The 24284-nt window shown below is 35.8% G+C and overlaps 2 protein-coding genes and 1 long non-coding RNA gene across 5 annotated transcripts; all 3 read left to right on the top strand.

Moving 5' to 3' along the window:
* The first annotated feature begins 986 nt into the window (after positions 1 to 986).
* On the top strand, positions 987 to 2407 carry LOC136271557 (uncharacterized). The gene is made up of 3 exons (XR_010709473.1): positions 987 to 1057; positions 1741 to 1862; positions 2065 to 2407. It is a non-coding gene; the product is annotated as an uncharacterized lncRNA (long non-coding RNA).
* Positions 2408 to 16393: 13986 nt separating this feature from the next.
* Positions 16394 to 23690, top strand: LOC136271464 (uncharacterized). 2 transcript variants are annotated; one of them, XM_066071535.1, is made up of 6 exons: positions 16404 to 16811; positions 21072 to 21436; positions 21558 to 21727; positions 22607 to 22671; positions 22800 to 22894; positions 23394 to 23690. In XM_066071535.1, the coding sequence occupies exons 2-6, from the start codon at positions 21244 to 21246 to the stop codon at positions 23510 to 23512; spliced, it is 642 nt and encodes a 213-aa protein (XP_065927607.1). In that variant the 5' UTR covers positions 16404 to 16811; positions 21072 to 21243; the 3' UTR covers positions 23513 to 23690. The 2 variants fall into 2 exon arrangements, 1 of the variants encoding a protein (XP_065927607.1); XR_010709354.1 differs by lacking the exon at positions 21072 to 21436 and having other exon boundaries at positions 16394 to 16811.
* Positions 17101 to 20582, top strand: LOC117685645 (uncharacterized). Of its 2 annotated transcripts, none has more exons than XR_010709353.1 (6): positions 17101 to 17279; positions 17530 to 19472; positions 19729 to 19924; positions 20083 to 20199; positions 20298 to 20351; positions 20459 to 20582. XR_010709353.1 is itself a non-coding variant. In XM_066071534.1 (6 exons), exons 3-6 carry the CDS (start codon positions 19729 to 19731, stop codon positions 20542 to 20544), a joined length of 453 nt encoding a protein of 150 aa, XP_065927606.1. In that variant the 5' UTR covers positions 17111 to 17279; positions 17530 to 19472; the 3' UTR covers positions 20545 to 20582. The 2 variants fall into 2 exon arrangements, 1 of the variants encoding a protein (XP_065927606.1); XM_066071534.1 differs by having other exon boundaries at positions 17111 to 17279.
* Positions 23691 to 24284: the final 594 nt, after the last annotated feature.

The raw sequence follows: 24284 nt of genomic DNA, 5'->3' as shown, positions 1-24284 counted from the left end.
AAGGATGGCAAAGGAGCGTTTTACTGCTGAAAATATGCAGTACACACAAACATACATAGATTTTGTTACATGTAGTCAAATAAACCCAAGAAAAGTTACATTTGTCGATGAAAGAGGATTTAAAACAACTGTTGCTCATCGATTTTATGGCGACAGTCTATATAACGAAAGGGCAATTTAGCTAGGGAGATTTATTCCAAATGCAAATATTACTCTCAATCTGTTCGTTTCATTAGATGGACCTGCTTATTTCAATTTTGTAGATGGACCGTCTAATGCCCAAGCATTCTTGAACTTTTGGGCTGAAGCTTCGGAAACTTTTACACCAAGTGGTGTTCCAGCGATTGAACCTGGCGACGTTATAATCGTGGACAATTCTTCTATACACATATATCAAGCAGAGATTGAGCTAACAAGATTTTTTAATCGAATGGGGGTCACATATTTTATTCTTCCGACATACTCCTCAGACTTGAATCCTGCAGAAAGATGCTTTAATAAATTAAAATTACTGTTAAAACAACAGCGTTACCATGATTTGGTACAAAATAATCTCAAAGTTACTGTAGGAAATGCAATTCAAGAATCAAACGCAGATGACCTTTGTCTATTTTATAAGTGCACTGGGTGTTTTAATGTGTAATGTTTTCACGGACGTCTGCACTGAAATTATTTTTTTGCTTCTTGCGGGTCTGTAATATGCTCAAATTTTAAGTCACATGAAACTTATATGAAACAAGCAGTGTGGAAATACTGGACGTATTTTCTATAATTCTCAGGTATTATGAGCTGAAGGGAAAAACTTCACTTGCAAAGAATTCAAGAGATGGACAGAAGTATGACAAACCACGGACAGCGGATGCAGTCAATTTCATAAGGGACTCAGCTGTTAGTCATGGGGAAGTGCAGCCTAACACTTGACTGATCATGCTTCCAACCTGCTATTCCAAACAAAATATGTACCAGGCCTATGTGCAGAGTTATGACAACCCATACCTACTTGAAGCATTTCAGGCGCCTGGTCATAGAACGGTTCTCTGAAGTAAAGGCTTCTGAGGTAATTTTGTAAAGACATGCCATGCATGTTGTTTGATGGGTTTTTTTCTTCAAAATTTTACATTTTTATAGATTTTATTTTTAAAGAACAGAATATTTATTTTTCAGAGAAAATGAATCTTTGGATAATTTTTTCTAATATATTTTTTTTTAATTATAACTAATTTTGATAATTAATGTATGTTATTTAAAGTGACACAGTGACTCAAAAAGATTTTTTACTTTTTGACTATGATACAAAAATATATACAAAATTTGAGGTTTCACGTATTCATAAGTCATCATCTGTTGGTTCACAAGTAGTTAAAACTCATCTGACATTCCAAGTGTAAACAATTTAAGTTGTTTTGGACATTGAGTTTAAGTGTTTTGTGATTATGATTGCTGTATAAAATTAGTTAAAAAGAGGTTGATGCTATGATAAAAAACAAGTTCACATTCTCCTTCGCTTCGCTATTTATGTGTTGGCCTGACAACTCATTCTATTTTTAATTAAATTTATTAACTTTTAAACACTGTAATTGATCAAATGTTAATCTTTTTATATGATTATATGATAATATTATATAAAATGTATGGAAATTGTGTAAATTAAAATTGGATATTTTAAATTGTAAATCATGGGTTTGTGCGTTACCCTCTTTAATGCTCATGTAATCAATTTTTTAAATTATTTTGTTGTAGAGATCTTCATTTACGGAATGCAAAGAATGTTCGATGATCAGAAAAGCGAAATCAGCAAATCTTTCTAAGAGAGAACGACTCCTCATCGAAGAGCAAAAGAGGGCCCATTTATTGGTCCAGAGGTAATCTCCAAACATTCAGTTGTTCTTGTGAATTCATATTTTCTACTTTTACCATGATGCATCAGTACTAGATATACATAAGTTTATTGTTGAATAAAAATTCTGGATAATTAGGAGTTATCAAACATTGCAGAGGACTGGAGATCATTTAAGGCAAATGTCAATATTCAAAGATGTGTGAGAATTTGTTAATTTTATTTAGAATTGCAAGGGAAAAGTACTACAAACATATAAAGAAAGCAAAAGACAACCCACAGAAGTATTGCTCAATAATAGTGGACAACATGTATCAGGCAAAGACAAATCTTCCAAGGTTGCCATCTTATCACAAGTTAATGTAATAAATAGATTTTTTATACAGCTATGTTTCCAGATTTTATTTTTTGTATTCACACAATCACGAACAAACAAACAGTAGGAATAATAACTTAATTTACGTATTTTTCATTATTCATGTTTGCACTTGCCTTGTTCCCTTGTTGGATGTCTTTTGCTACAGAAATATATCCCACAATATGGCATGCCTAAACAAATAGTGTGTTAAAATTTCAAGCATCTGCGATAAATAGCTGCTGAGAAATCTTTGAGGAAAATTTATTTGAAAATTTTGGCTAAAATAAACAAAGTACTCATTTAACAGGAAGTTGACGTCCGATTGGTACAAAAATATATCCCACGGTATGCATGACATGCCTTAACAAACATTGTGTAAAAATTTCAAGCATCTGCAATAAATAGCTGCTGAGAAATATTTGACGAAATTTTTTTTTGAAAATTTTGGCTAAAAATAAACAAAGTCATTATTTAACAGGAAGTTGACGTCCGATTGGTAAAAAAATATATATCCCACGACACTGTAAAATTTGTTACGAACGGACAGACAGACAGACAGACTCAAGGGTAAAGCAGTATTCCTTCGGAGCGGGGGTATACTAATGTCCTTAAACATTCTCATTCAATTGTTTATATGATTTTCAAATTTTTAAGAGTGCTAGCTAACTGTAAGTTTTGAAAATAATTAAGCAAAGGACAGTTTCCACCACTTTAAGATGGATTCGTTCGATATATATTTAAATAATGGATTATTAATTACACATAACTGGGAATAACTTTCATCACTGTTTCAGTTTATGAATAAAATTGTCATAGTTATAGTGAACAGTATAATATTAAAAAAGTCATGACAAATGTTATGGAAAATTAACCACACAATTTTCATATCTTCTTTTTTCAAAAATAATTCACATGTTCCCCTTGTTTATTGCTGCATTGTCCTTTTTGATGGTAGGACATACCCATGAAGATGTGGACCAGCTATTTTCTCGCTTGTCCATCCAAATTGGCAACATGGCCATTAAAAGCCTTGTACATCGTCATGCGGAAATCCACCAGTCGTACCATCCGGAACCAACGACAACATTCCTGGAAAACATTTGGGACTACAGGGGCCTTGCCTTGGAATCCCCAGTCCAGTTGTCCGGCCACAAATCCCCCCACATCTTCAAGTTCAAACTGGTGAAGGAGGAGGTCAAGCTATTCTACAAAGAGTGGCCAATGGAGCGTTCAGACTACAAGTGTGTGGACATAACCAACATACCATCGTTTACAGAGTTCAAAAGCAAGGTTAATGTAGCAGAAACTCTTTTTGCATTTTTCTTTAGCTGAACACAACATACCATTTTCTGTGTCAGATCACTTTACAAAATTCATATAAGCAACTGTTAGTTAAAATGCTTCTTTGCAATAAAGTAATTCACATAAGTTTTAACACTTATTTCTATCGGATATACCTATGAAATGCAGGGTAAATATGTCGTGAATGTCGTAACGCGCTATGACCAGATTTTTTGTACTTTCCAAATCTTGTCATGACCAGATTTTCTCATGTTGGAGGTTGGCAAGTATGTATTTTACATTCGGAAAGTTTCGTAGTTTTATATAACCATTTGGAAAACACCAGTCCGAGCTATATTTACATTCAGTCATTTTTAATGGCTAAGAGAAACACACCCAGAGCCGCGTATTTAAAGTCAGGCTTTGCCTTAGTCCAGAAGTTGACGTGGAATCTTCTCTAAGGTTCAAGTCAACTCACTTCCCTGGGTAGATAGGTGGGCCCTATCTATTGTTCTAAATTTAACTTGGGAAACCTGTTAGGTTAGTTGTGTATTTCATTCAGTCCGTGCGGGGTGGTACTAAATTTGTTCGGGATACTTGGATTTAATATTAACTATAAGGTAGGCTTAGTAATTAATCTATTTGGTTAGGACGGTGATTTCAATGTTAGTATACCTATATTTTTTCATTGTGAATATCAATTTTGTGTCTCATTTCATGCTTATTATTAAATATATTTGAATCCTTTACACGTGTTTTCGTTTACATCGAAATAAGAATAAAGGTACTTGTTAATTTGAAGTAAACATAAATATTTGACAGAGTGACCGATATGTCATACTCAACTCAGCAATATGTACTTATTACATATTGCGGATATGATCCTAACATAGTCGCCAACATCGGGTTTCTGTGTATTTGGGACCATTCTGTCAAGGTAACGCCATCTTTTCAACCTGCCATTCGCTGATTCTACCACCCAGCGCACCTGCAAGTATTTGATCATATTATTAGTCATATTTTAAAAAACTATTACTTCAGAAATATTTAGCTATTTCATACCTTAGTTACTAGTCTGGAGCTCTTTGATTCTTCCGTGCTATGCTGTTTACAACCTCTCGCAAAAAAACATGGCATCTCCATCCTGATTCCTTAATCAGCAAGAACATCTGAGGTGTCTCGGAAACCACGATCCATGAAAAGAGTGTCTTCTTCTTTTAGCCAATTTGTCATTTCCTCGACAGTACTTTGTATAATATGGTTGAGGATACTAGCATCATTGTTCTTTGAGTCAGCGAGATATGGCCCAAAAACGGAAACAAGATTACCCGGTGGTCGTTATAACCATCATCTGCTAAATCAGGGGTCTGTGTTTATGAAGGCTGTACGATCTTCTCGAAAAGCTAAAGTTGCTTGATTTTTTAATAATGTACATGTAAGTTCCGTCTAATACAAGTGATGCTTAAGAAGATTCAGCTATAGCCCGTTTAAGAATAATTCTTGTGCCAAAGGTCGGGTGAGGTTAGTAATAACTTCGTCCCGAGAAATGTCCCCAAATCGTAGGTTACGCGGCACGAAGTCTGCCATTAATGCTTTCATTGCAGAGGAAACAGCTCTGTGTACCTTAAATGAAAAAAAACCCCACAGTGTTAAAACCAGAATGAATGAAAGAAGTATGCTATATAGTATTTATTTATCAACAAACACCCTTTACGCGAATCCACGCAATGCGATTAACAAATTCTTTTGATTTCCTCCTGACTCAATTAGTGTCAGGTCATCGGATTAAGTTTCTTAATAGATCTGCTTTAGGTATCTTTTCTGTGAGAGGCTCCCGAGAGGTAATTTGGGTATATGTATCTGTATATGTTTTCGTTGTTTTGATAATTACCCCTTTGTTGAACCATACCTCGACCAGGCTGGTTTTCGTATCAAGTGCACAGCGCGTCACTTTAAATTTTGCTGGACACTCAAGAATAAACGACGTTAACTTTATTAGAGAAGCCTTGGTCATTATTTCAGTTGTCACCGGATAAGTACAGAAAATCCCTGGTGACAAGTTGGTGCAGAAAGGCTCAAGATCCCACATGAAGACAAAGCCAATCAACTATTGCCTACGATCAATAGAGAACCAGCACCAAGACGATACTTTACCGCCACAATTACCAACCTTTGAGTCAAATAAACAAGTCTTCCAATCAACACCAGCATTTCTAGCATCTGATTCAGAGGATCATCATTCCCACTCAACACTATAAGAAATAGCAGCATCCAATCCAGAGGAACAACATTCACAATCAACAACCGAAGCACCAGCATCTGAATCGGAGGAACAGCACTTCAGTCAACACCAGCATCTGAATCAGAGGATCAAGGAATTGAATCTTCAGATAAGGAGCAAATCTCTGAGGATCACATATCACAATCTTCATCAACCCATCAATCACTAGAAAAACAACAGATTAGAAGTAGGAATACACAAAAACCAATTATGGCCACAGGAATTAATTTGAAGAAATTTGATGGCAGTGAAAATATACATCTGTGGATACCCGTACTTGAAAACTGGCAAGAATTCCACAATGTTTCTGATGCAGAAGCCCTCCTTGCCATAAGGTGTAATTTCGAATGCCAAGCAGCCATATGGCTCCAAACCCTATCATCAACCTAGAAAAACAATCTAACAACATTTAAGGACTGCTTGAAAAGTCGCTTCGCGAATATAGAAACAAATTCGCTGTTACGACTCAAACAGTACACTGGAGAAGCAACCAGCGACTATTTATCAAGAGCAGAAAAAATATCTTTGGGACATGACCTCCCAGAAATTTACAAAGTTCAATTAACAACAAATGGATTAATACATAGCATAAAGAAAGGTGTCATCTCCACAGAACCTAAAACGTTTCAGGAATTGCGTCACGCTGTCGACCAAGCAAAACAAGAACTTGAAACAGGACCTTGATATTCAGTCACTCACATCACAAATATGGGAGACACTTAAGAGTGAAATTAGTGCTCTATCAGCCACGCAAGATATGTCATTCTAAAACCAAAAGAGGAAACACCACAACGCCTAGACATGAATCCTTCTCTCAAACACACCAGGCCCCGGGGCCATAAAACTTAGACGAGCTTTATTTTGATCTCAGTCTCACTTTTCCACAAGGAATAAATAGTGGAAAAGTGAGAATGAGACTAAAACTGAGCTGGTCTAAGTTTTATGGCCCCGAGGCCTGGCCCAGGCATCTTGGGACCAACCCAGCCAGACCTTCAGCAAACCCGGTCAGTCCTTCAACCAACCCGGTCAGTCCTTCAGCGAATCCGGTCAACCCTACCAATGGATGGTACTACCATCACCTTGGCCCCAGCAGTAATGGTTTCAACCGATGAACCAACCAATGAATAGGAGAGGGAGAATGACGTGGAACAGATGCGGTAAGTTCTGTCTTTCCAGATCAGCTTGCCCTGTATTTAATGTTAAATGTTCCGACTGCGGGAATTGGTGTCATTTCGCCTCAGTCTGTCGCACAAATACAACACCAGTACATGCATCTCAACAAGTAACAACTAACCACCAACAATCAAACAACCACTATAACAAGCCCACCATCCAAAACTCAACATGCTAGGCACATGCGCCTATCCTTCTTAAGGATAGGCACCAAGCTAACAACGCCTCATCCCTGCTAACAGCTCATACTAAGCATGCTTCGAATACCCATTCTTATAATTCAAAACCTAACCATTCCCCAAGATCTAACCCAAAACCTACCCCAAAATCAAAACAAAACGTAGGAAATCATTCAGCAATATCAATTAGACCATGCCTATTATGAACAAGTAAAATGCTGTCATGTGACAGCAAACCGGGTTTTCTTTTATGTGAACTGTATCCATAATCCATGTTAACCCTGAATTGATAAAACACCACCTGCTATATCCAGTGAAATGGAGCACCCTATATGCAGTATTTTGTCAAAAAATGACTAAGTTCAAAAGCTGACATTTTGTCATTAATTATCAGAAATCAAAATTCTAGCAATATACACACCTCTGATATATGTACAATTGATCTGCAAAAGAACAACTTCCCATTGTACGGATAACTAGGGTACCCTTTTGGCAGCCGCCCGCCCGCCATTTTCACCATTTCAATAACCGGATTTTTCCGTTGGAAAACCCGGTTAAAAATACTGTTAGCAATGAAATTTGGTCGACACTGGTGCAATGAAAAACTGACAATAACAAACAGTCAAACATCTCAACAATCCATAAAAAGAAATACAAATTCAAAGCAGAGCAACACGGACTTTCAAAAATATAGAGGTAGGAGCATGTGCCATGGAGGAGTGAGCATCCTCTGTTGACCGGTCACATCTCTTGTGTAGCAGTGTCTGTCTTAACTAGATTAGGTTTTCCCCATATAAAGAAAGTGAGCTATTTCCCCTAGTTTGAACTCTCCTATTGAAAAAACTGCGCATGCGCTAAAATATACGTCTACTTCCGTGAGCGTTCTTGACAACTGTCATAACAGACGTACGAACGAGGAACTCTGTTTCGGGATACCGTTCAAGGAAGTATTATTTCATATGTTGAAATTTTAGGGGGAAAACCGTAAGGGACAAGTCGTCAGTCTCTACAGATTTCCAATATTTCCGAACAAGGTGTTCAAAACATCGGTTAGTATAAACGATAAAACAGGTTTGATTCACATTCGGGGGAGGGGGGTGTTGGGGTGTTAGATCTAACAGATCTTGAAGATAATGAATGTAAAGAATGATTTTCAGTTCAGTGTTTGAATGATAATGTTGGATTTCGTTATGCTTCAATCATTTAGTAATATTCTTCAATTATATTTAACAGTTTATGTCATTGTTTATCTATTTTTAATGTATCTTATCCAGTAACTATCATTGGCAGTTTTGTGTGTTTTTTATGCATCGTGGTGGCCTTTGGAAGACCGTAGAGCGTAACCATGAAGATGACTATATTGGTGAAGAAGAGGTGCAGAGCGGAAGCAACACCCATCCCCACCATCTACGATGAAGAAGTAGAAGGACTAGGTAACTCGAAGTGTGACAACTCCATGGAGGACATGATAAGGAACATTCCTACTTTCCAGGCCTTCAAGTCCTTACTCTACAGGAACCGGTCTACCACATCCAAGGAAGACATCAACCTCGAGTGACCGTTGACTACGTGACGGAAACATGGGTAAAAGGGCATCTCACCCACTGGAATCATTATGACAACGATGGATCCCGCACAGCAAATGCAGTAGAGGGCTGGAACCACAAATTCACTAGGATGTATCGGCGACCCCACCCCAACATCTTCATGTTCATCCAGCTAATCCAGATGGAGCAAGATGCGAATGAAACCAAGATGTTATAGGTGGTGTTGTGTATCTAAAGAAGTACAGGTAACTTGACAGCCGAATCCGACATCTGAAGGACCGACTACGACAGGGCACCATTCAGCTGATGGAGTATGCGGAGACAGCCTCCCATCTCCTTCATCTGGAGTAATGTGTCTTGTGAAATGTGTGTTATGTTTCACATCGTCATCTGGATTTATGTCGGATTTTAACAGATGTTCAAGTGAAATATCAGATCAGTGGCATGTAACGATTGCATTTATCTGCTATGTATATAGGTTTATAATTGATGTGCATAATAAAAGCATATTTCAAAATGAATGTATTTATTAAAGTACTTAAGTTATTATATAAAACTTGCATGCTAAATATTTATGTACATGTATATGATTTTCAAAATATGTTATAAATGCTAAACAGAGTTTGTTGTTGACTATATTTAAAATAAACTTTAATGCAATTATGTCTGTTTTCCTTCTCATCACTCAAAAGAATGTATATTGAGTAATTTTAAATAAATTAAAATTCACCTAAGATCAATCAATAGAATTTTAAATTATCAAAATTCTCTTCTTTAAGTTTCGTCAACATCACCGCCTGTTTCTCCAATAAAAAAATGCAGTGTCCAACTTTCTCCAAATGTTTTGCTTTCGTTCCGACCTTGTAGCCACCTATGTTCCGACCAAAACCCACGCCTCGAAAACTCCCGAAACCAGTTCAGCAACCAGTTTGTCACCCCCGTTCCGAATTTGTCACCACCCGTGTCTAACCCGAAACATGTGCTTCGCGGAATAATCAAAGAGACCGTCTCCTCTCCAGTGCCCCAACAACGCCGTCCTGCCTTTAAAGTGTCATCGCCGGTTTCTTAACAAGTGCCGCAAAATCGCTGTCGTGCCATTCCTGACGATGAAGTGACTTTAGAAGTTCTCAAAAAGACATCTCGGAGCAACAAGGACATGTAACTAGTAACTGACAACAGGGGTTACTCACACAACCTTTAAAGGAATGTAGCCTATGGCCGTGACTGGCAGTGTGCCGTTCGCCATAAAGACTTATATTGCAAGGCTTCAGTAAAGGAAGGGGAAACAACTTTTCATGGGTAAACATCGCCATGGTCATAAAGGTTCTCCTGAAGTCGGCGTTGTCAAAAAATAACGGCCACTGTGAAGGAAAATTCCGTCAGCAATGTTTTTGAAAGTGTCGGTACCATCGCAAAAAGGGCTCTGTATTCGATGGGTGATGCAAACCTGCCACCGCACATTTGTAGGCAAAGGAATGTATACCGAAAGGAGACTCGGACCAACAACGATTGTAAAGGCTGGCACCGAAGAACTAATCATTGTGCCATGGATATGAGATAGACCAGCCGATGTATTATCTCGTTCCCATCATATTTAGTGAAGCAGAGAAATTGCAACTCCAGAAACCAATGGTAGAGGACGGGTCATTACAACGCTTACAGCGGAGAAACGTAAGAGACCGCCAAAGACAGTATGCGGTCCTCTGGGGACAATTCGAGGAAGGACACCTCACGGACATCCAACTCCTCCGCGAAATCGCGAAAACATTTGGACCAAGCCGCCTTTGGGACCGAATAAATGACGCGTAAATGACACCGTTTTTATCACCTGCGAGTGAAATTAGAACCTTCCAAAAACTGCATGTAGACTTTAATAGTTTTCGGAAAAATAGACATGAATTGTTTCCCTTGTCAATTATATTTGTAATTGTAAACTGAGTCTGGGTCCTGGTAGGGCGTCGTGTTTAATACGATAGGAACGGTTAGCAATGCAAATCATTATTGATACATATGTGATAATAGTGATAAATTTTTAAACTTACATATGTTTTATTTATGTTTTTGAATGCTTTTGCAAACAAGTAGTTTTATTTATAATATTAAATAAAGGTTTTAAGTTATGTTGAATGTGGTGGAACATGTGTATAAATTTTCATAATCAGCTATTCATATTTAACTGTTAACTTTTATTGTATTGCAATGTGAGAAATTATAATTATATGTGTTTATAGTAACATTCTTTGAAATCAGTATAGAAGAAGGACAAAAATTCTCACGGGACCTCAATCTGACCGACACACACAGCTCCTCCGCGAAGTGTAGAAAGTAAATAAATAAGTTGCTAAAAAACTTCCTTCAAATATTTGTGGTATGCAGTGTTTATCATATATTAAGAAATGTTGTATTAATATACAAAAACTCATTTTGATATTATACCTCTTTAGTTTTTGTCTAATTCTAGGAATGTAAGGGGCTTCTACTGTGCCATCACAAAGAAAATGCTAAAGCACTTTCCATTCAAGGACCCAGTTGTCAACAATAAAGGATTCTTGAATCCTCACAGAAGGGAAGAGACAACCTTACAGTCTATAGTCTATAGTGGAGATTGCCAGAAGATTCCCTGCCATAGTTCAGGAAAAGGACTTCCCAAATTTGGAAGAAGCGTTTCTAGATTTCAGTGTTTCTCCTGACTGTGACCTTCCAAACTTTGAGAAGGGGCAGACAAGAATAGACTCATTTTGGGGAGAGATGGGGAAAATCAACAAAGTCTGTGGAACACCAAGATTCCCAAGTTGCTTAGTCTATGTGCTGTAACCCAATCAGCAATGCAGATTGTGAGAGGGTGTAACTTCGCCCTTGTGAGAAAAATACAGACAGAACAAAGAGCTTCCATGGACAATCAGACACTATGTAGTCTTATATATGCTAAAATAAACTGTAAAGAGGAATGCCATTAAGTACCTTTATAATTCAATTCCATACTTTTTTTTGGCCAGAACTCCTAATACTTTAGTTGACCAAGGACAGACACAGATAATTTGCTGTCTTTATTGTCGGATTGTCTGGCTATTGCGCTAACTATAGAAAATAAATCATTTAAATGTACAAGGACGGAATACCAATTTATCTATTTAATAAACTGACAGCCCCCCGGATCTTGCCCTTTGTTCGGGATATAATGGTTGGTACCTTTCTTAATAAAAGCGTGTCACAATCTGAAATTATTTGACATATATCTTAAACAAATGTCAACCGTTTTTTTTTTGGCAAATTGCTTAATATTAAGTATGACATGATAAAATAAATGAAGTGTTGCATTACTTTTTTGACAATTTATCACCAGTTATCGTGAAATTTTATCATCTTTAACGTTATGTAAATAAAATAAAACATTCAAACTTGCAGCTGATATTGCTTTAAAATTGCTTTCGCCCATATGCATATTGCTTATTCAAATATTTGACCGGATTGTTGTTTGTAAAGCGTCTCATGAATATTGTACTTTTCTCAGTTAAAATTGATATTTTAAACCAAGGAGTAAGGTTTTTTTTTTTTTACGCTAAAAGTACAATTTTGTTTCAGATTCTTTACAAGCCCACCTGAGCTGAAAGCTCAAGAGAATTTTTCTGGCCAGTTTTTGTCCGGCGTCCGTTTGTCTGTCTGTAAACTTTGTACATTTTCGACTTCTTCTGAACCACTGGGCCAGTTCCAACCAAACATGGCACAACGCATCATTGGGTAAATGGAAGTCAAGTTTGTTAAAACAAGCAGTCTGAGAGTATTGCATAAGCAATATACGTTCCTTACCGGTTTGTATAATTCTGTGAAAGTTTAGAAGCATACAAGGTGTAGGTAAGATGGGGCCATGATCGGGGGGGGGGGGGGGGGGGGGAGGTGGAATTTTTACACAGAAGTATATAAGGTTAAACTTTAAAAAGCATCTATTCAAAAACCATTTAGTCAAAAAGTTGAAACTTCTATGAAGGCATACACAGATAGTGTGGATTCAAATTTGATAAAATCATGGTTCCTGGGGGTAGGGTTGGGTGACAATTTGGGGGGGGGGGGTCGAAATGTTACGTAGGAATATATAGAGTTAATCTTTAAAAATCATCTGGTCACATACCATTATCCCAGAAAAACTGAAACTTGTGTGGAAGCATCCTTAAATAGTGTAGATTCAAGTTTGTTCAAATCACGGTCACGTGGGTTAGGTTGGGCCATAATAGGGGATAAAATATTTACAAAGGAAAATATGAAGAAATTTTATTTTAAATTTTCTACTCAGAACACAACTGGCCAGAAAAGATTTTAACTTGAGTGAAATATCAGGTATGGTAGATTCAAGTTTGGTCAAATTATGATCCTCGGGGTTGGATAGGGGGACAATGAGGAGGGGTTAAATCTTTACAAAGAAGTATTTGGAGAGAAATCTTTAAAAAAAAAACATTCCTTAGAAAAGGTGCAACATTAGTGAAAGCAAGCTTAGATAGTGTAGATTCAACTTCATCAAAATTATATTTTTCAGGAGAAGGGTGGAGCCAAAAATGGGGGGGGGGGGGGGTAGTCCAAGTTCACAAAGGAAAACATTGCAAGTTCAACAAAACTGATAGGTTATAATATATGGTTCTATTTATATGCGAGCATTTTGACATATTGTTGATTCTTTAAAATTGTTTACACTTTGTTCCCGGAACAATTGGTGTAAGTTTATATACCATTTGATTTAGATCTTATTGAGAACTGTAATGCTCAATATATGAAATGACCATACAGTGACAAAAAGGTATCAATGAAAAACAGAAAATTCTGAACAAATACAGGAACTGTTAGACTACATTGTCCATATTTTTTGTATATGACTTCGTAATGCTGATTTTATTATGTCTTTTGTTGTTCAGGTGAGCAATGTGGCTCATGGGCCTCTTATTTAATCATTTCATTTTTACAAGAATACACTTTTTTAAAAATATTTTTTCCATAGCTTATTAATAGTTTTTTCTCATGGAAAGCTACTTAAGAATAGTGTTTTGTATGACTTTTATACTTTGCAAAAGATACACAAATGTTTGGAGAAGACATTTTGAGGATAAACATTTTAGGTTCTTAACACGAACTAGACTTTATCGTAATATGCACGTACAGTTTGAAAAGATATTTCCCTTTATACTTAAGTTTATGGGTGGAAATCATAAAGGAAAGTGACCAATACAATATTGGATGATCTTAATGGAGATTAAATTTGCATATATATATTCATTTGTCTTATGCAGAAGACTTTTCTAGCCCCATTACTGGCCGTACTTACAAAATTTTCGCAAATACTCCTTGTCGTACTGACAATTCAATATACCTCATCAATTGTAGATTTTGTCAGAAACAATACGTAGGGGAAACAGGAGACCTCCGCAGGCGCATCAGTAACCATCGTTCCACCATCAATACTAAGAAAACAAGGACACCGAAAAGCGGAGCATCCCCTCGCGACATGACTTGTTGTAGAGGGATATGCATGCATTATTTAGGAAAATATATGTAAATTTTTCAGATCACGATGTAAGTTTCGATAGTATTGTTTTAAAACTATATGTTAAGAGAAACTAAGAACCTTTTTAATGTTCATTTATGCGTGCAGAACTATGTTTTTAATTTGTTTACAAACTGATTTTAATAACTTTGTACGTATTCATTTATTAGGGTCTTCCGTTTCCAACGGAAGACCCTTTTGTTTTTCTACGGTTTCTTTTTTTTCTTATTCTTATTATTATTATTCTTTTTATTTTTTTTCCAACTCAAATATTTCAAAAACGCTTGCATGGATTGTTTTGAAATTTACAGGTTTAATGTATATCTTAAAGATCTCTATGATATGAAAAAATTATTTGATGACGTCATCAAATTCGTCAGATATTGACGTTTTTTACGTTTTAAAAAGTGATTTTGTCCGGAGCTTTTCTCCTTTTTGATTTAAGATAAAGCTATGAGATTTACAGAGAAGGTAGAACTACCGTTTTACTTATGACATAAGGCTGGAAACTCAATTCGGACACTTCCGGTCGAAACCGGAAGCAAAATCAATTTTTTTGAATTTTCATGTTTTTCAATTTTAAAAATTTAACGTACGTATCTTACAGTAATTTTCATGCTGAGTTCAAAACTGAAATCCGTTTTTGAATCAGACGATGCATTACAGAGATATCGGGGTTTAAAAATTGATTTTTCCGGGAATTTTGATTCCGCGTACTTGGTTTAAAAGATAGCGTAATGTTCAAAGTGAAAATTAACTCGTACCAAAAATAATTGTTAAGTCGTACTTAAACACATTCGTTTTTTTTTTTGTTAAGTTGTTCTTGAAATCAGAAAAGTTTTTGTTAAGTCGTACTTAAAATCATTCGGATTTTGTTAAGTCGTACCAGGAATAATTCGATTTTTGTAATCTTTTAATTTTAGTTACTCTTGTAATTGGTTTAAGAGCTCTGGTTCTTACAGGAACTTCCAGCTTTACTTCCTACATTAACGGAAGACCCACTCGTTGCTTTGCAACGAGCTTTGCTCTAGTTTGTATTTTTATATTTGTTTGTTGTAGCTTTTTACCACATTCACACAAACTTCATTTTACCACTCAAGTGACATTGTGCGCATATCAGGAGCCGCGCTTTCCCTTGTTTACTTAGATGTCGTTGATAATAAAATGAAACTGGTTAACTAACTGTAATCTGTGTTGTTCAATTCTTAAGCAATTACACACGGAAGGCAGTACACACAGTTTTCCTATTCCTAGCAGAAACTCAACACATGTACACATATTTTTTAAAGTTAAATAATTTAGATTCATTAAGTGACATTCAATTTTATATAAGTATACAAAAACGATCCGTATATAAAATGAAACGTAGCTAAAGATTTAGCGATCTGTAGTCTGCTCTGATGGACAATTCTAGTTGCTTGTGGTATGTCAACCCATAGTAGGAGATATGCAGCTATTATTAATATGAAACAATCTTCGCGTGATAAATGTGCGATATCTGCCAAAGTCTGCTCTGAATTTTGGACTGGTTTTATTGTGAGTAATACGGGAAAATTTGTCCGAAAGTCAACTTGCTTGTTTTGAGGTCAATCGGATGACTTTAATTTCTTGCCCGCTTCACGGTAACTTTAACCTAACCCTCCAATACTACAAAAACGTTTGTTTGTTTTTTTACCTTTAAGTTTATTAGATTAAAATCCCAAAAATATCAAGTTGTTGATTTGAAATGCATGCGGTAGCGATTTACTTAAAGTCGTTTATAAAATTACCGGAAATTTGTATTGTCAAGTCGTACATAAAATTCATGTTTTAACTTCGCATTTTTACGATAATTTAAAATATTTTGAATCAACTGACTTGGAAATCAATACCCAGCAGGCATACGACGTTGTACCAACGTTGAAAATACGTTGATCATGGTTGACGACGTTGATCAACCAAAATACAACGTTGTGCGACGTTGAAAAAGACGTTATCAACATGACAAATTTTCAACGTTAGTTAGACGTCAGATATTCTGACCAATATCGACCAAATTTCTCATACATATATTTATAAAATTGTATTTTTCATAATTTTGTGTAATTATTGAATTCTGTAATTTGTGGGCATAAAAAGTGAAAAAACATCATCAGTGATGGCAAAAAATCGCACATGTAAAGAATTTACATGTATGCGGAAAGCGCGCGATTGGCATTGATCTTGTAACCCCCCCCCCCAAATATCTACACAGCTTGAAATGATTTAAGTAACTTTATGAATCATTTATATATATAGTGTTAATGAATAAAACTGTTGATAGTGAAATAAATTCAGTTATGGCGAAAGTTAGCGCATGTAAACAAATTATGCGGCAAGGTGCGCGATAGCCATTGATCTATTGCACATCCTCCATATCTGCTCAGCTTGAAAGCGCATGCTGGCCAGACAAGTATTAATTACTGGCGCGAACAAATTACCGCGCCAACTGAAACAAAGAACCAGTGTCCAGCTGGGGATAAGATATCCTAGCTGGGAAGCCATTTTGAACGCCATTCCAAACTTGAGACCGTGAGGAGCAGCATTTATAAATTCTACATCGACCTTTAATACAAGGACATTTTGGATTTCATCCTCTAAAATAGTAAAGTAAGTGTTTCTTTCAATTATATAATGCATGTTGTATAATGTTTTTATTTTTTTCAAGCTAGAAAAAAATGCTTAACCGCATGGCGCGTGTTTTTGAATTCACCACTAACGAACAGAGAATGCATGTAAAAATTGATCGATCTCTAACTTACATTAGTCTAACAATATCAAAGTATTGTTAGCCTTGAAAATGTCTTTAAGTTTTTGGTGTTTTTTGTGGTGTTTTTATTTTTATTTTTCACCACTAACGTTAGTAATGTTATGTATCACGAATGACTTTTTGGACGAGTTAACTAAGAGAATTTCCGATTTACGTACAAGTTAACAGAAGAGTGAAACTATAAATAGAATTGGGATTTTATTGTTGTCGTTGATCTTTGGTCTCCAACATAACGATGCAAGTTTTAATACTCAATAAGTGTACCCAGGCAACTGATCGAAGCCGTTTTGTAATACAGTATATAGAAAGTAATAATCTTATCTTTTACCTTCGATGGTCTTTAAAGGAAAACAATAAATCCTTTAACACTAACAGTCCATATTCAATTCACAGTATTGAAGACAGTACTTTAGGCCTAGTATATAAGTATTTATATTTGTAATGATTATGATGTTAATATTAACTCAAAGTGATGATATTATTTATAATGGTTAATCAATACAAACAATAGAAACAAAAACTAGCTGCACGTGCATGTATTTTTTTGTTCTATTTAAGACATGGCCTATCTCAGAAACTGGAGACGGTACAATACATTTGTTCATGCGCTTGCACAATCAAGCAGCAGTGAAAATGATGTTGAAAATCAACTGCAGGCAGTTGGGGGCCAGCAGACAACTCCTGAAAGGGACACCTCCTCTGTGCAGTCAGATTCTGGGGAAGATCAGCAACAGCAGCACATTAATGAACCAGCAGATTATGACAGTGATTCTTCCATGTCCGTTGTTTTAACAAGTGATGAAGATAATGAAAATGAGCCTGAGGAATGTTTACCATCACAAATTGCAGAATGGGCTACAAAGTTTAAATGCACTAGATCATGCATTAATCATATACTTGAAATTTTTAGAAAGCAAGGCCACAGAGTACCAAAAGATGCACGTACTTTACTTCAGACACCTCAAAGTATTGATATCATTAGAAAATGTGGTGGCAATTATTATTTTGGGCTGCTATTAGGACTTACGAAAACTGTGTCATTACATCCAAATCATTTTGAAGATGAAAACTCAATTAAACTTTCATTTAACATCGATGGAGTACCATTATTTAAGTCTTCCTCGGTACAATTTTGGCCAATCCTATGCAGTGTCAATAGTTTTGAACCATTTATTGTTGCTTTGTTCTGTGGAACAAAGAAACCAGACTCAGTTGAGGAGTATTTGCTGGACTTTGTTGAAGAACTTTGTAATGTTGAAAATACTGGGTTTCAATTGAATGATAAACATTTTGCTGTGATCATTGACTCATTTATTTGTGATGCTCCTGCAAGGTCATTTTTGAAATGTACTAAAGGACACAATGCATACTTTGGATGCGATAGATGCACAATTAAAGGTGTATGGCGTTGACGTGTTGTTTTTGAACAACCAGACGGCATGAATATGCCGGAAAAGAGAACTAAAGAAGATTTCAATGAATTGCAGTATACTGATTATCAATTAAAGAGGTCACCTTTAGTTGATATTGGTATCGATTGTATCAAATCGTTTCCGCTTGATTATATGCATCTTGTGTGTCTTGGTGTGATGAAAAGAATTTTGATGTTTTTAAAATCAGGACCACGAGAGTGCAAGCTATCCCATCTGCAAATAGAATTACTTTCGGACAAACTTGTTGCTCTGAATGGGAAAATGCCTCGAGAATTCGCAAGACAGCCACGTTCGCTTGAGGTTCTCGATCGATGGAAGGCAACAGAGTACAGGCAATGCATTCTATACACTGGCCCACTTATTTTCCGCAACATAATGCATGACCAAATGTATCAACATTTCCTAGCTCTAACGGTTGCCATGTCAATATTACTTGACTCCAGAGATGCTTCTAGGAATCACTACCTGAATTATGCAAAAGAATTGCTTGAATACTTTGTCAAGAAAGCACCCCAGATATACGGAGAGACATTTACTACCTACAACATTCACTCTCTTGTACACATAAGTGATGATGTTAAAAATTATGGTGTTTCACTAAATGAACTAAGTGCCTTTAGATTTGAAAACTATCTTCAAAAGTTAAAGAAATTTGTGAAGAAAGCACAAAATCCTATTGCTCAAGTTGCTAAACGGTTGTTTGAACTGGAAAGAACTACTGTCAAACCATGGATGAATGTTTCAACAACCTATCTTTCCACAAAAAGAAAAGACAGTTGTTTACTTTTAAAAGATCAGCCGTTTGCATTTTTGCAAGAAAAAAGAGAAAATGGAGAATTGATATGCAAAGTTGTTTCACAACAGAGACTGGAAAATTTATTTATTAATCCATGTGAATCGAAATTAATAAATGTTGCCGTTGTGAAAAACACAACATTGCAGAGGCATGGACGGGAAAAAATAATCAGAAAGCATGACATAGATAGAAAAGTTGCATGTTTGCCTTATGATGGGAAATATGTGCTGTTTCCTTTGCTGCATGGAATTGAAAGGCAATATTAGGATAAGGTTGGTTTTTAGCACTATCAAGTATTGTAAAGAGAGATATATATTGCTAAATTAGTTCTACCGGTAATTGTAATTTCTTTAATACTGAATTGGTGACTTTATAATAAAATATATGTCAGATAATAATTTTTTTTTAAACATTACAACTCAAAGAACTCTTTTCTTGTGACATTGTTGACAAAAAACAAACTATGTTATTTATTGAAAAACATAATATGTTTAAGCATTTTGTTTAATTTTGATTTTTTAAATTAAGATGGACAAGAAGTGGGTAAGAGCTGTGTGGAGAGAGGATGAAAAAGAGATGGAGCTTGCCATACCCAGTGTATGGGTTGAAGGAAATCGCATAAGATGGCCAAATACATCAAATGCAAAATCTGCACTCAAAGAATGCAAGAAACCTGCTGACAAATGGCTTTCATTTGATCTGATAAAGATCAAGTTTTCATCAGGTAACTTCTTAATTTATTGATAAGAAACCGAGTAATTTATGTTTGAAGATGTAAAAAATGTAGGGAAGTCAACAAAGTTAACAAAGAATTTTTTGTATACATTTCTCATCAAGTCAATTGTACCTTCTCTTCATGCATTTTTTTTCTTTTAAATAAAGACGACTATCGAGAATGTGAGGACTATGATGAGACGACAGCGGTGGAATCTGAGTGTGACTCAGAACCAGTAATGAAAAGGAAACCAAAAAAGAAGGTCATGAGTGACTTTATTATGGGTGAGCTTGCAATTTATCTACAAACTTGAAGATTCTTTTATTTGTTATTTACTTTGATATTTTGATTAATGAAATATATATAAATTTTGTTTAATTAGATTCTGCTGAAGACAATTCATCAATAAAAATGCAGAAGAAGTTACCTGTAGCAGGTTAAATATTGTTATGCAAATATATATCCAGATATAAAAGAAGACAATTTATTATGGTAATTCCTTTTTTTTGGAGCATTTTCCAACAATATGATATTATACTTCAGCACCAGTTATGCCGCCAAAACCACCCCAAAAAATCTCTTCTAAAAAAAACCAAGACCAGTCATCACTTCAGTCTTCCAGGTCTTGATCACCTTCACCTTCTACTAGAGATGAAATGGAAACCAGACGTAGCAGGTCTATTACACCAAGCAAGTCCTGGGCTAGTTCAAACAGTCGGGAGAGCTCGATGAATAGGTCGATGTCACCAAGAAGTCCCATTCGCTCAACACAAAGGTCCAGAATTTCAACATCCAGAAGTCAAATTCGCTCAACACAAAGGTCCAGAATTTCAACATCCAGAAGTCCAATTCGCTCAACACAAAGGTCCAGAATTTCAACATCCAGAAGTCCAATTCGCTCAACACAAAGGCCCAGAATTTCAACACCCAGAAGTCCAATTCGCTCAACACAAAGGCCCAGAATTTCAACATCCAGAAGTCCAATTCGCTCAACACAAAGGCCCAGAATTTCAACATCCAGAAGTCCAATTCGCTCAACACAAAGGCCCAGAATTTCAACATCCAGAAGTCCAATTCGCTCAACACAAAGGCCCAGAATTTCAACATCCGGAAGTCCAATTCGCTCAACACAAAGGCCCAGAAGTTCAACACCCAGAAGTCCAATTCGCTCAACACAAAGGCCAAGAATTTCAACATCCAGAAGTCCAATTCGCTCAACACAAAGGTCACGAATCTCAAGGTCCAGGAGTCCTGTTCACTCTTTGAACAGCTCAAGATTTTCAAGATCAAAAAGCAGAGACAGGCATCACAATAGGTCAAGGCACTCTATGTCACAAAGCAGTGAAAGGTCAACCCTGAGAAGAGAAAGCCCAAAAAGACTTAACAAAGGATCTGAACATTCCAGGAGCTATGATAGGCCTTGTAGCAGGTTAAGTGTAGAGAGCACCCCAACACTTCCATCTCTTTCTAAGCGAAAGCAGCATCAGTCCTCAACAGACTCCTTTCCCATGACCGAAGAAAGTGAGTACAGTTAGATGTGTTACAAATTTTCAATTCAAGGGACCTTTTATGAGACTAGAATTTTTGCTTATGATGCTTTGGGTGTTAAATGTTTAATACTTAGTTATATTCTGTTTCACAGGATTTCAGAGAAGAGTCCACTACCTTCTTGTTGAAATAAGAGACCTTCTTAAGAGTCCAGTAACAACAGCTTCAAATACAGAAGACGTTGATCTTGTTACCATAGACTCAGAAGAAGGATTTGAAGCCTTAGACAGAAGACTTGAAAACAGGGACTTTAAAGCCAGCTTTGTAAGTAATTGAAAATAGATGTAAATTGTCATGTTTCGTGTAGAATTATGTTGTATTTTTATATACATACTATACATAATGGGCCTGCCTTATGTGCCAGCGGGCAAGAAGAGGTTAGGTGAGGTGAGGTGAATATACATAAACTCTAAATTCTTGATCAAATGAGGGGAATTATTCTTCAAGTTAAATCACAAGAAGTAACCCTCAAAGATTGTCTCTAACAGTCAGGAATTATTACAAAAAAAATTAAACCTTTGGTGCTGGACTCAGGTTTTTTATTCTCTTGATATGACACAAAATGACTGAAATGCAGAATTAAAATTAGAAATTGTGTATAGAATGAATATAATGTTCTCCTTTATTATACATTTGAGCATTGAATCATTATTTTATGAAAGATATTGTATCATAACAATAGCGGTGTGTGCATACAAATTTTCATAAATAACTAATGCGCATTATAAAATTTGTATGCACACACCGCTGCAGTTATGAGACTATATCTTTCAAAAAATAATGATTTAAAGCTTATATTTACATTTTTCTCACTTCTTGCTTTGTCTGCAAATGTGATTTATATGTCAAAATTTCTATTTTATTCTAAGGATAAATTCAAATTAATGGAATAGCCATTGTAACAGCCACAAGCGTGAACTTTGATTCTCGCTTGTGACGTTGCATTTTACAGCGTTCAAAGTGTGTTATGTCACGGTTAAACTCGTCATTTTAACCTTTGAGTTCCGTTTGTGTGTTACGGTCTTATTACTTCAGTATCTTTTCACACACTTTACATGCAAAAAATATTTGGAATGTAAATTTATATATTGCAGTAACACTACAAACTGAAAGTATGAATGAAAATGAACAATTGCATTTCAGAAATTCTTGCTTCAAAAGATTGGAGGTACAGATGGTACTGACCACATGAAGAAAGCAATGTTAAGGTAAATAAAGAATGATGTTACTGAATAATTAAAGAATATTTATTGAAAAAATCAATGTATGACATTGTATTCAGAGTGATATGAAATACTAAGTATTTGAAGTATGACATATTTCAATTTATTTTCAGAACTATGACAAACTCGTACATGGCTGGTCTAAACATGAAGGGAAAACGGGGAAAAAAAGCTTTTGGTTCCTCCCAACTCTACCTCCTTATAAAAGGTAAAATGTTTTCTGATTTTTACTACTGTCAAATTTCTCATTTGTAGTACATGTAGATTGAAACAATTAAAACATAATTTGATTAGTTGGTGCAGACGCAGAGTACTGTAGATTCCTCATTTTTCATGATTACTTCATTTTGCGATTCAATTATTTAATGCATCAAATTGCTAGAACACATAATTTTTATCATATATAATCATTAAATTTACACCTGCCAAAAATTAATAGGGAGATCATAAAATCCGTGAGATGTGCTTTTGGCAATTTTACATGGATATTAATTCCTTGTGTTTAATTAGGAATCTACAGTATACATCTATTTAAAAATGGTGTGTTATCTTTATGGCAATCTAATTGAAATTAGATCCCGTGATCTGCAAGGAAAAAGCCACTGGAGCAGATCAAAGGATCAAATTTTGGTTGAATTGTCTTTATGTAAAGAAAAAAATATATACAGAGGAACATATATTATAAAGCACCTTTATGTCTGTTTCAGAAACTGTATTGACATCTCATACACAGTATACAGAATCAAAATTCAATGAAGATTTGGCTAAATTCCTAAAATATGCCCCGGAGCGTGTGGGAGGAGGTGGAAGAAGGAGAAGAGATTGACTGTTTTTCACGTTCACTTGACCAGAACTAATGATTTTACTCTTTTTCATCTTCTTAAACTAATGTTTTTGTGAAAAGCTGGCTACAGATGTGAGCTAGGTTATCCATCAGTGATTTTAAGTGATACTTTCAATTTATTTAACTGTTTCTCTCTTGAATAAATTGATTAATGATATTTGTTCTGGTGTCATGTTGTTCATAAAATAATTTGAGGCAAAATGATTCACTGCAATTAGCGAAAAAAAATCAGTGTTCAAGGTCAAACAGTTGTAGCATTTCAACCAAATATCAACTAAATTTAAACGTTGTAACAACGTCAGAAGACGTTAAATCAACGTTGAAACAACGTCAGATATCAACGTTGAATCAACGTCAAAATTCAACTTTCATATTCAACCAAAATTCAACGTCATTTCAACGTTGAGGCATGACGTTGTTTCAACGTTGAATCAACGTTAGAATGCCTGCTGGGTAGGCTTTGTCCTTTTACCATGCCAAAGAAGTGAACAAAGTTTGATGAATATTCATTCGATCATTAGAGGGTTTTCTTGGAATTTTACTAAAGAGCTGACAATGGACACACGCACGCACAGCAGCGATGCTATATCCCCCTCGCAACAAGTTGCGCGAGGGGATAATTAAAGAACCTGTCAGGGAATATTTCAACTTAACTTAACCCCAACTAGACAGATGCGGAGGGAAAAATAAACAAGAACCAATTTTTTATACATAGACTGATTCTGCCCTGACGGCATGAACAAATTAAGTGACT

The sequence above is a fragment of the Magallana gigas genome, chromosome 9 (genome assembly GCF_963853765.1).
Source record: "Magallana gigas chromosome 9, xbMagGiga1.1, whole genome shotgun sequence".
NCBI classification, from domain to species: domain Eukaryota; kingdom Metazoa; phylum Mollusca; class Bivalvia; order Ostreida; family Ostreidae; genus Magallana; species Magallana gigas.
The sequence above is the reverse complement of the archived record's forward strand: the minus strand, read 5'-3'. Positions and strand labels throughout refer to the sequence as shown.